General features: G+C 34.1%; 2 protein-coding genes and 1 non-coding gene across 3 annotated transcripts; all 3 read left to right on the plus strand.

The window, feature by feature from the left end:
• The first annotated feature begins 987 nt into the window (after positions 1 to 987).
• Positions 988 to 3,734, plus strand: LOC107899255 (protein ORANGE-LIKE, chloroplastic). Its single transcript, XM_016824918.2, has 8 exons — positions 988 to 1,303; positions 1,610 to 1,727; positions 2,001 to 2,120; positions 2,318 to 2,404; positions 2,711 to 2,787; positions 2,911 to 3,038; positions 3,246 to 3,382; positions 3,469 to 3,734. Exons 1-8 carry the CDS (start codon positions 1,116 to 1,118, stop codon positions 3,544 to 3,546), a joined length of 933 nt encoding a protein of 310 aa, XP_016680407.1. The 5' UTR covers positions 988 to 1,115; the 3' UTR covers positions 3,547 to 3,734.
• A 172-nt stretch (positions 3,735 to 3,906) lies between these two features.
• Positions 3,907 to 3,986, plus strand: TRNAL-UAG (transfer RNA leucine (anticodon UAG)). The gene has a single exon. It is a non-coding gene; the product is annotated as a tRNA-Leu (tRNA).
• A 919-nt stretch (positions 3,987 to 4,905) lies between these two features.
• LOC107899254 (protein ABHD11) lies at positions 4,906 to 7,023 on the plus strand. Its single transcript, XM_016824917.2, has 5 exons — positions 4,906 to 5,267; positions 5,348 to 5,586; positions 5,722 to 5,834; positions 6,285 to 6,425; positions 6,535 to 7,023. The coding sequence occupies exons 1-5, from the start codon at positions 5,003 to 5,005 to the stop codon at positions 6,788 to 6,790; spliced, it is 1,014 nt and encodes a 337-aa protein (XP_016680406.1). The 5' UTR covers positions 4,906 to 5,002; the 3' UTR covers positions 6,791 to 7,023.
• Positions 7,024 to 13,709: the final 6,686 nt, after the last annotated feature.

Consider the following 13,709-nt stretch of genomic DNA (forward strand, 5'->3'; position numbering starts at 1 on the left):
ACTTGGAATTCTCAAGAGAAGCATTGGAAGATTACCTGGAAATATCCGGGTCCTTAAAGAGTAAGAGTCTTTCTTTGGTTAGCTTTTAAGCAAAGACTTCATACTAATTTGAAACGTGCTAGATGGGAAATTAGTCACAGCAACTCTTGTACCTTACGTGGACATGACTTTGAGGATTTGGCGCATGTTCATCGAGATTATCCTTCTGCGAAAGATGTGTGGATGCTTGTGGTTCCAGATAAGCTAAAACAAATGTTTTTCTCTGTCTCTTTTCAGGATTGGCTTATTCTTAACCTTTGTTTTCATGAAAGATTGCAGGGTAGTGGTCTCACTTGGTCATGTATGTTTGGATTAATCGCTTGGCGTATATGGAAGAATAAAAATTTATTCATCTTCCAGCATATTTCATGGGCAGCAACTGAAGTGGTGAAAGTCTCTAATTGTTGGGCTCGCCAATACAAATCACATTTTGGTGGTCACAAAAATAATAATCAAAGTTCAAATTCCACGAATAATTTAGATGACACTTAGGTGTATTTATCCATTGATGGAACTGTGGTCAGAGATTCTGGATAAGCTGCAACAGGAAGTGTGGCTCGTGATCATGATAGAAATTGGATAGTGGGATTCACTCGATTTTTAGGTGTATGCTCTCCGTTTGAGGCTGAAGTTTGGGGCATTCTGGATGAGATCCTTATTTTGCTAAATAAGGGCTATAGTCGGATTATCATCATGACTGATAACCTTGAAGTTGCCCAGAATTTGACTGATGTGAATTTGGAAGACTCAAGGATTACTGTGGTTCGAAGAACTCAACGCATCATGCAGTCGGAAAAAGAGTGGAAGATTAAGCATATTCCAAGAAATCAAAATTTGGCAGCAAATCGTCAACTGAATTTAAGTTGGAAATCAAGCTTACAAGTAATTGATGAGCCTCTAAGGAAATTTTAGACTTATTTCAAGTTGATAAAGTTAATGGTTGTTTTATGTAGTTGATGTAATTCAATATTTCATTTCACCAAAAAGAAAGAAGAAAAAAAGAGTAACCAGCTTAAACACGATCTGTCGTCACAAGAATTAATTCAATGAGAAATTGATTAAAAAAAAAGAGAGAAATGGGCACTTTCTATCTCTACTCTCATCATCATCTTCTTCATCCTACGACTTCTCCAAATTTGACAACCCTAATTCCCTTAAACGGAAAACGCAAATTTCTCTCTTCCCCAAAACACTCTTCTCCTTCTCCGTTCCTCTGTTTCTCCTCTAAAAACAATCCTTCCCCTTCCGGCGATAGTGTTCCCAGGTTCATTCTTTCTCTGATTTTCTTCTCTCTTTTTTTCTTTCGGTTTATTTCGTCAAGTTTCTGGTATAGAATCCAGATATCAGTATCACATACCTATTCACACAAATATATATATAGCTTGAAATTGTATGCATTAAAAGTTGTTAGAATTATCGGTTTTCTTAATATCTCCGTTATGTTGCTTGATTTTGAAATTGGGTTTCTGGCTTATCATCATATAAGGGATTTATCTTTTGGGTTTTTACTATGAGCTGCGTTCATTGTAAAATTTTAAGAGGAAATTTGTATTTTCTTTTCGGTTTTCAGTAACTTTTGCATCATTGAGGGACCGGAGACTGTTCAAGATTTTGTGAAGATGCAGCTTCAGGAAATTGAAGATAATATAAAGAGCAGGCGCAATAAGATCTTTCTCCTCATGGAAGAGGTAATTAAAGTTTCATAAATACACAGATTTTTCCTAGGAATCTGAAACTCCAAATATCAAATTATATGCAAAAACCATTTGACGTTCCGAATTCTCAATCAACAGCAACTACGTAATATACATACATATATATATTTGCTACAGAAGATAAATATATACTATACACGTGCAAGCTGTTAAGGAATTTTATCTTGAATCTATGAAATACAAGTTGAAATGGAAAAGGAGTAGATTATGCGTTTGCGGATTGGATTAATGTCATTTTGTATATAGGTAAGGAGATTACGGATACAACAGCGGATAAAGAATGTGAAAGTTATCAATGAGAATGGCGAAGAAGAAACAGATGAGATGCCTGACATTCCATCTTCAATTCCTTTTCTCTCTCATGTGGTGAGTTTTAAGATTCATATGTTTTGTATATTTAGCATTTCATGCTTAATTAGTTGAAGCAAACAAGAGACGGTTGAACAAGCAAATGCTGTCTATGTTGGAAAATGCATGAAAACGCCGTTTTGAGATATTTGGTTATTGATCTATTTCGACTTTTTCATTGTTTAGTCTCCTTGTTAACCTTTGCGTTGAAGCAGACACCAAAGACAATGAAGCAGCTCTACTTCACAAGCCTGGCATTTATATCTGGAATAATTGTATTCGGAGGCCTTATTGCACCAACAGTACGTACTAAGAACTTCTATTTTTATTTTAGTTTTCCATTCCTTTGGCTACCATGTATAGTATTTATGGACTCATTTCTAGTATTTATGATCAAACTATGAGAATTTGCTTGTATGTGAAAAAAATACAGAAAGGTATATGGACCAGATGAAAGGTTACCTAGACTGGACTGAAGTCATGTTTATTCTCATTTAGCTCCTTGTCTAACCCCAACCAACCACTCTCTGACTTGAGCCAAATGCCAAATACATGTTTTCTTGTATCCCAGTTGATGATATAACTATATAATCTACATTTCATGGCAGCTGGAGCTGAAATTAGGTCTAGGAGGCACCTCATATGAAGATTTCATATGCAACATGCATCTACCATTGCAGTTAAGGTATTTGATGAGCTTACCTTCAGTTGCAAAATTTAAAACCTGGAGTAACTAGCGCTCGGATGCAAAATGACTATAATTAGACACTTAAAGTTAGGGTAACAATTTACCGGTTTCTTGGTTCAGTCAGGTCGATCCTATCGTGGCATCCTTTTCAGGGGGTGCAGTGGGTGTTATTTCAGCCTTGATGCTAATTGAAGCCAACAATGTTGAACAACAAGAGAAGAAAAGGTGTAAATATTGCCACGGAAATGGTATGCGTTAGTTTGTTCTGTGGCCATGCACTTTTCCTTGATTTACTTGTGGGTTTTTAACTCTCTTATTCCTTCGGACTATTTGAAGTGGTATTTTTTAGCCTAATGCCTTAATGCACTCTTCACCTGGCAACAACAACAGAGAGAAATAAGATGAAGTTATATTAATTTTCACCTTTTGTTTTTGGGTGATGGTTCGACGAGCAGGATATTTGGCCTGTGCAAGATGTTCTGCAAGTGGTGTATGCTTGAGCATTGATCCTATATCTGTATCCAGTGCTTCTGGTCATACTTTGAAAGTGCCCACTACTGAAAGGTGTCCAAACTGCTCTGGTTCAGGAAAGGTAAACTGAATAATTGCACAAGTCTAAGATTGACTATATCCGTCTCTGAGTTTTCAGAATCCAGTGGCTGATTTCTTCTACTTTAGGTGATGTGCCCAACTTGTCTGTGCACCGGGATGCTGATGGCTAGCGAGCATGACCCACGAATTGATCCATTTGACTAAGAAGATCGGTTCCTCAAGGACTGCTCTCCACTCATAAGAAGAAAATGAAAGATAGAGAGTAGGGAAATGTGGGAGGAATGTTCTTATATGATTGCAAATGTCATAACTAGTAATGATTTATGGATTCTCCTCCTTACTCCTATTCCGAAAGATACAAGTAATAATATGTTCCCTTGTTATTGTGAGAAGTTTGAATAAGCTATGATGAAATCAATTTAGAATGGAATCAAATTTTTAATCTTCAACTTGGCTACCCATAATCAACCTCACACAACCGTTCGACTCAAGTAAGTACGGTATCAAGGATTGCATTAGAGGATTAATCGTTATATAGATTTTTATGCCCCTCGTAAGCAATAAGACAGTTTGGCCGAGTGGTCTAAGGCGCCAGATTTAGGCTCTGGTCCGAAAGGGCGTGGGTTCAAATCCCACAGCTGTCATTTAAATTTTTTGTTAATATTCTCCTTTGTCCCTGTATTTTTGGGATTTCTGAAATTTAGTCCTTTTATTTTTAATTTCAAGAATTTCATCTCTCTACATCCCACAGCTCTCAGTTATAATTAGGTTAGATTTCTTTTCTAGTCTCTTTATTTTTTGAATTTTAGAAAATAGTCCCTGGCTTTTTGGGATTTCTGAAATTTGGTCCTTTTACTTTTAATTTCAAGAATTTTATCCCTCTAGATCTAGATCCACAGCTCTCAGTACTTGGTTAAATCTCTTTCCTAGTCTCTTTTTTCTTTTTGAATTTTAAAAATTTAATCTTTTCGCTTGTAATTTGCCCCTCTGTTTTTAAATTAAGTTCCTCTCCTAGATTTAAGATTTAAAATCCAATTGAAAATACCATTAATAGCCTTTTACTTGTTTAAACTAAAGCTATTTGTTTGATTTAAAATTTTAAGTCCAAAGTGATAATAAATCAATTGATAACACGTGTTCAAATTTAACATAAGGATGAATTATATTAAACAAAATATTTTTTTCACAAATTTAACTTTTAAGAAAAATAAATTAATGGTAATATCAAATTGGAAGTTGTACCCTTCCGTTCTCAGTACCGCATGGTTTAATAACTTTTAGAAAATTAGCAAATTTTAAAAAAATATATTTTTAAAATTTTTATAAAAAAACACATTAAAAAATCCAAAATTTGTGTAACAAAAATCCTATTTTTCTGGTCTTTCATAAGCCTTTTGATTTTTGATTTTTTGTTTTTTACATCACTAGTTGGACCTCCTCTTACTGAGTTGATGGCAAGTTTAATCTAATTTTTAAATCATATAAATACAAAAATTGTAAAAAGAAAACTAAATTTCACAACTTGAAAGAGTAGAGGCACTAAAGGGAAAATTAATCCGAGATTCTAATTTATGTATTTTTCTCTTTCCGTCTACTCTTTTATTTTAGCTGTTCTGCCCGGCAGCCGTTACAGGGTTTGGTAGAAGCCAGAGTGTTCCAAATGGCTCGACTCATTAGGAACAAACAAGGAATACCCTCCACTCTCCTGACTCGCTTTCTTAACTCACCGAGTTCTCTCCTGACTCTTCCCTACTACTCTACCTCAAAGAGATCTCTTCGAACCCTAGCTTATGAAGAAATCCAAGCCAATCCAAACAAACCCTATACTCACACGGCTTTCATCCTCCATGGCCTCTTAGGCTCCGCCCGCAACTGGCGTTCGTTTTCTCGCACCCTCGTTTCCTCTCTATCCGACTCCCCTTCCGGTATTTGATCCCGAGCCGTTTGTTTCCCTAGAAAATTCGAAAGAAAGGACAAGCCTCTAATTTATTTGTTTATTTTGTAGAGTGGAGGATGGTGCTGGTGGATTTAAGGAATCATGGGAACTCAGCAGAGATGGAAGGGTTGGATCCGCCCCATGATTTGGTAAATGCAGCTAAAGATTTGGGTAATTTGATCAATTCCAAAGGCTGGGAGTCGCCTGATGTTGTCATTGGCCACTCCATGGGTGGCAAAGTTGCTTTGCAATTTGCCAAGAGTTGTGGAAACAGAGATTATGGTGAAAATGTCAAACTTCCCAAACAGGTATATACTTCTCCATTGCCTAAACCCCCATACATTCCTTTTCTTTGCTGCTGTTGCTAATTGTATGTATTTGAGAATTAAAATTTGTGATTTGTTTTCTTTTTTAATTTTAGTTTATTTACTGGTGCAGAACAGCTTTGGGTACTCGATTCTGTCCCAGGAGAAGTAACATCTGACAACAGTGATGGTGAAGTAGAAAAGGTTTTGCAGACATTGCAAAGTTTACCTTCAACAGTTCCATCACGGACGTAAAACTTCTGTTCCTCCTCTAACTTGTTTCTAATTCTAGGCACTGTTGCTCTTGTTTTCTAGTGTCAATTGGATCGTTTCATTCATTAATTTGCCTACGTCTACCCATCATCAAGCTTTGAATTGAAATCACTAGAATCTTTTCTACTGATGGTTTGCGTTCAAAATGAAGATTCTTGTTCTGCATTATAAGCCAATTTGTTGTAAACAATAATTTGCACGTTTTAGTTGAGGGGATGCTTACGCTCCGATGGCATGTTGGCCATTCAGTCTGAGTTGCTTGGGTGTAGTGCATTTGTCAACTGTATGCTGATTGCTCAAAATTCATTCTTCTGTTAGATATGACAACTTAGTTACTAATGCTCATTTGACTGTTATTTATGTTGTTTTTTTGGGTGATTTGGATCAAACATTTTTGCCTGTTGTGTACTCATGATATCTGCTCTCAGGTGGCTTGTTAATCATATGCTTGATCTGGGCTTCTCTAAGTCTTTGTCGGAGTGGATAGGCACCAACCTCAAGAAAGCTGGGGGAGAAGAGACATGGGCCTTTAATCTTGAAGGTGCTGTCCAGATGTTTCATTCCTACAGGTAGTAATAATCAATGATTCTACGTTGATATTACTTAATCCACTATTACTTGGCCTATGTCTTCTTCTTTGTTAACTTATTAGTGAATTATCAATGTAAAATTCTCTAGGGAGCTGTCATATTGGTCTTTGTTGGAGCACCCTCCGAAAGGGCTGGAGATATCAATTGTACGTGCAGAGAAAAGTGATCGGTGGGATGCTGATGTTATTACTCGGCTTGAAAGCCTTGCTAGTCCAGAAGGAGATGGATCTGCAGGGAAGATTTCAGTTCATGTTCTTCCCAGTTCTGGCCATTGGGTCCATGTGGACAATCCCAAGGGCCTTCTTGAGATTATGGCACCCAAGCTGAAGTCTCTAATGCCTTAATGTAATTTTAAGAGGCTCTGATACAGGTTTGAACCTATTCTGCTTTGGGATTCATAAATTGCTTTACATTTTAGTCATTAGGCTGCTGAGCTGGTTTATTGCGGAGCAAAATGGTTTACCTATGAATTTTCTTAGGATTGCAATAATCTTGTTGGGAAATGAGACCTATTATTGTTGTTTCATTTGGCATTCTTGAAGGCGATGTGATTGATTGGTTAATATCATTTTGCTTATGTTTCCCTTCTTTCTTGTTTTGAAGTTGTCGACTATTGTAGGTCAGGGAGATTTGAAAACAGTTTTTATCCACCAATTTATCAGCCTGGATATCAAACAGTTCAAATCTTGTTTCTTTTCCAATTCTTAAAATATCTTTTTTTGAGGCAGTTGTTGATCCTTTGGAATATCTGTTTGACGGTTTATCTGCATTTTATAAGTTATATGAGCAGGTCTAGAATTGTGTTAGTCAAAAGGAAGGGAAATGAATCAAACATTCATGACTTAGGATCTAATCTCTTTGAAAAGCATTCTGATTTTTACATAAATTTAGAGCAAAATAGTCCCAAAGCAAAGACTACTGGCCAAAAAGATACTTTAAGGGGATAATCAACATGTTGATCGTAAAAAGTGAAAGCAACTGCTGATAAAATGGACTGCAACAAGGCACAAACTAATCCGATCATTTCAGGGAAAGTTCCGAAACGCCTGTGACTCGGAGATGAATGATAAAACCAGGGTAACTTGCCTTCCCACCTCCAGACAACTCCTTCCTTTCCAGCCTTGTAAGCAAAGCTTAATGATGCATGTAATGGCAGCAAAAAATGGCATTACCATGGCAATTAAAGCATAGTGAGGCGTATTCACTGAGGAAAGCTGGTCAAAAGTTGCTGATAGAAGCTCACTAAGAACATTGATTGTGAGAAAGATGCATTCTGGGGTGCTGACCTATCAAATAACACCCCCCCCCCAAATAAATAAATAAATAAATTTATAGTCAGTAAACTAGAGGCAAATGTTCCAAGAAGTGGTAAAATTTTAGCCTCATAATACTATTTTGGTTTTAGGGTTTAGCTTACCCTCTGGGGTTGAACCATATCTGGGCACTAACCCAACTTGATTAAGAAACAAAGCAATGGCATAGAATCCTGCTGTTATCGCCATAGATGAATTGTTGTGGTACTTTAGCTTCAGGGATATCTTCTTCATCAATGGTAGTCGTAATTGGTTCCAAGCTTCGACACTGATTGTTTTGAAAAAATCAGCCGAATAAAAACAGAAGGGTTCAATGTCTATTGACAATGAGCGTTGTCGCATCAGATTGGGTACCTGAATTTAAATGATAGAAATGCTTCTTATACTTGAAGAAGAGAGAGATCCGATAGATGAAAACAAGGGGGGGAGGCTGCATGGAGTTTCATCTGTTGCAAAGCGTTTAGAATATGTGTATATTTGAATTATTGGCAATTACAAGGAAAAAGCCTTGGTAATATATATATATATAAAGATTGATTTCGGCACAATTTAGTGTAAAAAGAGAAGCTGCTTTTGGCGAGTGAAATCGAGAGCCACAGTCAAAGTCATTTCCGTTTTCAAAGATTCATGCACCATTTTAAGATGGTACATGTGTATGATAAAGGGAAACTGGAAGATGCCAGGAACGATCCCTTTCTAAGGTAGGAGAGAAGGGAATCCTGCTAGTATGAAGCCTTTAGAAAATTTTCTCCAAAAGCACACTGGATCTGACCAAGTTGTTGACGACCCATTTTTGAGATCATATATAGGATGAAACAGCTGCTTCTAGAGTAAGGCAGGGGTTTGAATTGTGATCCAGAGGGCATTTTTATCTTCCGAATACGGTGACCGTCACTCACGAAGAGAATCAAAATTGCAAAATAACAATCGTGAGATCGTGTTGCTGCCACTGTTCAAATCATGTGATTGATATTGTAATCCCTCAAATTTTCAATACAGTATATGACACTATTTCAAGAACGTATGTAGTGGCATTATGAGAAGCTTTGAAAAACGAGTTATTAAATGAACTAATTTATGGAGCTAATTCGATATTGAAAAGGGGAATTAGTGAGGGTGAATGTGAATGTGAAATTATAGAAAAGGACTAAATTAAAATTTTGAAAAGTATGAAATTTGATCAAACAGAGAAAAGGCAGATTAATAATGATTCTTTGGTATGAAAATGACATGGAGCATGAGTGAGTATGAAGAAAGTCACGTTTGGACTAAATTGAATAAGGGTGAGAAATATAGGGATTAAATTGTAATTTTTCTATTTTGTCAAGTAAGGACATTAATGCAAATTCCCTTGAATAGATAATTTCATGGACTCTAGTTATGTTTTGTGAAGCCTAAATGGGCTAATTGTCCTGAACGGTTAAAAAGAATGGTAATAAGAGAGAAGAGACTACAAGTGTAAATTTCCATAAAAGAATATTTTGGACTTTTAATATTTGGAATTGGGAATTTATCAACATGTAAAAACATGAGAATATAGCCATTGATTTGAGAATTTAAAAACATAGGATAATTGTGTATCACATAATTTATGTTGACTTTGGCCGGGTTTTTTACCGAAATAAATTAAAAAAATTAATACCGAAATAAGCTGTCAGATAGATTAATTATTGAAATGGTATGTTTTTTTAAATGGCACCTATCTGACAGGCACCAATGAATTTTTTATATTAATTTTTTAATAAAATATTTTTTCCCGGATCAGTATATGACCCGAGTATAGATACGAGGAGCGACTAGTTGCGCCTATCTCGGAGGCGCCAATGGTGGAGCCTATCTGACAAGCGCGACTAGCTGCTGCTTATTTTTTTCCCTATATATACCCCCGAAAATCAAATGAGCACAGACATAAATTTTAGTAGAGGAACATACACAAAATTTAGCAGAATGGAAATAAGAAGATAGGGAGAAGAAAAAAAGAAAGGAAAACAAGAAGAATGATAATGTATTTTGGTTTATTTCTTTTTAAAAAGAATGTAGAGTTTGTTAGTAATTTTATTATTTGAAAGTTATTTTGTTAAGTGATTAATTTTGTTAGCTTCTGAATGAAAAATTTTGCATTAAAAATTTTATGTAATTTTTTTACATTTCGAAACTGTTTTAAGAATTTTGAAATTTTTTTAACAGAATTAGTATTGAAGATGGAGAATCAGATATTTGTATGCGTTTATTTCGATGGAGAAATTTTGACAATAACCTTGGGATGTATATTTGAATGTCGCAAACAAGTAGCAATGAGATTTAATAGAAATATCTCGTTTGATGATATGAAGGAAAAAATTAGTGAAAATTTATAGACGTTGTGGGAAAAGGATATCAAAACTTTTCTACAAGTTTCCAGTTTCGACGGATCCAATAAAATTTACCAAAATGGAACTTGTAGACGATGAAAATGTGGAGATAATGGTCACTCTTTATTGTGGGACTCGGCGCAACCAAAATGCACCGATTCAGTTATTTGCTGAGTTAGCTAGTGTGGAGGCAACTGAAGATCCCACTCCATTAGGTGAAGAAGATGGAGTTCAAGAGTCATGTATGGTGGTTCTAGTATCATATGTTGATAGTCAATCAACTATACACGGGATCGATATTTATCTTAATGCTGCACCCGAGACTGATGTGGTTGGTGATGATGTATACTATAGTAGTGATCCTGTTGATCATGAAGTTGATAGTGGGAGTGATCCCGACGTGGACAAGGTCCCGGATGATATTGACGACGAAGGCGTGAATGAGGATGGAAACGTTAACGCGTCTTTAGTCGGAAACCAGATTTGTGGTATTGTGATACACAATAATCCTGGGGTACACATGTCTCGGATAGACCCCGATGCGACGCGGGTAGCTGAGTTTTGAGAGTACCCTGAAATACTACCTACTCACCAGATGGCCGTATATTCTGATCCAGAAGAGTTGTTCGTGGGCCAGAGATTCAAAAGTAAGGAGGAATGCATATTTACCATTAAGCAGTATAGCATGAATATATCAGTAGACTACAAAGTCGTCGTTTCTAAACCAACATTATATATTGGAGAGAGTTGGAGGTCGGCAGAAGGCTGCAATTGGCGGATACGAGTTGCATTTATCCAGAAGTCGCAGATGTGGGAGATACGAAAATTTGTTGGGCCTCACACATGCACTTCAACACGTATGACAAAAGATCATCGAAAACTTAGACTCCAAAACAACCTGTACGTGCATTATGCCAATGGTGAAAGACATGCCGACCATTAAAATTTCGGTACTGATTGCCGAAATACAAGCACGATTCCAGTATCGAGTATCATACCGGAAGGCATGAATAGCTAAACAGATGGCAATGGAGCAATTGTTCGGAGATTTCGATGCATTGTACAATGAGTTACAGGGATGGATAGTCGCTATGAGGGAACACGTGCCCCTCAATACGCGGTATTAGGCGTTCATCTGGCAGAAACCCTACACTATTAACACGACCCCTCAATACGCGGTACGGACCCTGACATTATTAAATTAGCAAAATAGTTAATACAATATAATTTAATTCAACAAATAACATGAGTATCAAATAAAAATTTTATTACCATCTCATTAATAGTACTTGATATGTGATTATTATTAATTAAAGAATCCATTTACTACAAATCTGAAATTAAAAAAATGACATTTAATTTGTTTCAAAAAATAGAATAAATTATTTCAAATTTCAAAAACAAAACACGGTAAATAAATATCTAATAATTTCTCATAATTTACCTACAATAAAAAAAATTATGTCAGATTACAATAATAATATAATTAAAATTAATATAAACTATCTTAAAAACATACGAATTAAAAAAATAAAAATAGAAATAGATACATACTCAAGTAGTTTATGTTCAAACAACCTATAAAATTATATAACAACAAATTTAATCAATATTTTAATAAATCAATAAAAACTGTTAAATAAATAAATAAATAAATAAAATTATATTATATAAAAATTACATTATATAAAAATTAAATGAGTTAACAACAACTATATGATTAAAAGAGTCAGTTATGATTAAAATTTTAATAAAATAATTTTTAATTTTTTTTATAAACTTATATGTTAAACTCACCAAATACTAAACTAAACACACAATTTATAACTTAATCCTATCTGACAGGCGCGACCCTTTTGTATCTGTATTTTGACCCGTTGACCGTATTTTTACCTGTATATATATTTAAATATTTTTAATAAAAATAAAAAATTAATATTTTATTTAAACAAAAAATATTTTTTAATATAAAAATTGATTCGCGCCTGTCAAATAGGCGCGATTAAAAAATATTTTTTAATATAAAAAATTGATTCGCGTTTGTCATATAGGCGCGATTAAAGTTTTTTTAATATAAAAAATTGATTGGTGCCTGCCAGATAGGCACGATTACAAAAAACATACCATTTCGGTAATTAATCTATCTGACAACCAATTTCGGTATTTAATTTTTTTAATATATTGGGTGAAAAACCTCCAAGTTGATATAAAAAAATTAAATGAGCTAACAGCAACTATATGATTAAAAGAGTCAGTTATAATTAAACTTTTAATGAAATGATTTTTAATTTTTTTATAAACTTATATGTTAAATTCACCAAATACTAAACTAAACACAACAATTTATAATTTAATCCTAAATTACTAATAAATTAATTTTGTAAAGTAAGAGATGAAATTCATAATTAAGAGATTGTGAAGGTGTCAACTGATAAATTTCTTTGTGTTCTTTTTTAACAAAAAAAAATTCATTTATAACAAAAATTCCAAGGTAAATCCCACTTTAGTACTTTAAACAATGACTTATCTTTAGCATAGATAAAACTAGTTTTTATACCCATCCATCTTTATTTTTATGTTCTTAAATAGATCAAATGTTATTAATCCCTTAGCGGAATTTATAATTTCATAATAAAAAGATAAAAGATTAAACAAATTTAAATTTCAAATATAATATTGAAGTCTTACAAATTTAAATTACTAATAAATTAATTTTAAAATAATTAAAAACACAAAAAATTATAACATAATCCTAAATTACTAACAAATAAATTTTAAAATAATTATAAAAAGTAAAAAAAAAATTACATTCATACAAAATACTAATCCAAAACTATAAACACTAAACATAAATAATTTATAATTAATAATTAATAACAAAAAAATCACAATATCTTAATTAAACTCTTTAAATTATAAACAAAATTATTTACTAAAATAATACATTACCTTCTTTCTTTCTTCCTTCTTCTTCTTCTCTTCTTCTCTTTTCTCTATTTTCTTTCTCTTTTCCAATTGATACATGGGGTTTGGGGGACCATACTTATAAGGTCCCCCATTTGTAATTTTTTCCCATTGAAGGGACAATAGCCTGGTGGAAGGGACAACACCATGGTGGAAGGGACAGAGGCAACAGCATGGGCATTGGCGCCTACCTGTCAAGCGCAATTAGTGGCGCCTATCTGATAGGCGCAACCCGTTGACCCGTTTTTTACCCGTATTTTGACACGTTGACCGTATTTTTACCTATTTTATATTTAAATATTTTGAATAAAAAATAATATTTTATTTAAACAAAAAAATTAATATAAAAAATTTATTGGCGCCTGTTAGATAAGCGCCATTAAAAAAATACCATTTCAGTAATTAATCTATCTGACAACCTATTTCGGTATTTAATTTTTATAATATATTCCAGTAAAAAACCCACTTTGGCCATTGTTTTCAAGTTGTAATACAAGAATAAAAGATAACTTATCCTCACCCCAAAACTTTTTAGCTACCATAGAAAGGGGAAGAGAAAATTCTCTTCCTTGCCATTTTTTTCTCTTTTCTTCGATCCAAAAAAAAAATGTGAGAGGGACTTTGATTTTATATGT

Source organism: Gossypium hirsutum, chromosome D04 (genome assembly GCF_007990345.1).
Source record: "Gossypium hirsutum isolate 1008001.06 chromosome D04, Gossypium_hirsutum_v2.1, whole genome shotgun sequence".
Classification (NCBI taxonomy): Eukaryota; Viridiplantae; Streptophyta; class Magnoliopsida; order Malvales; family Malvaceae; genus Gossypium; species Gossypium hirsutum.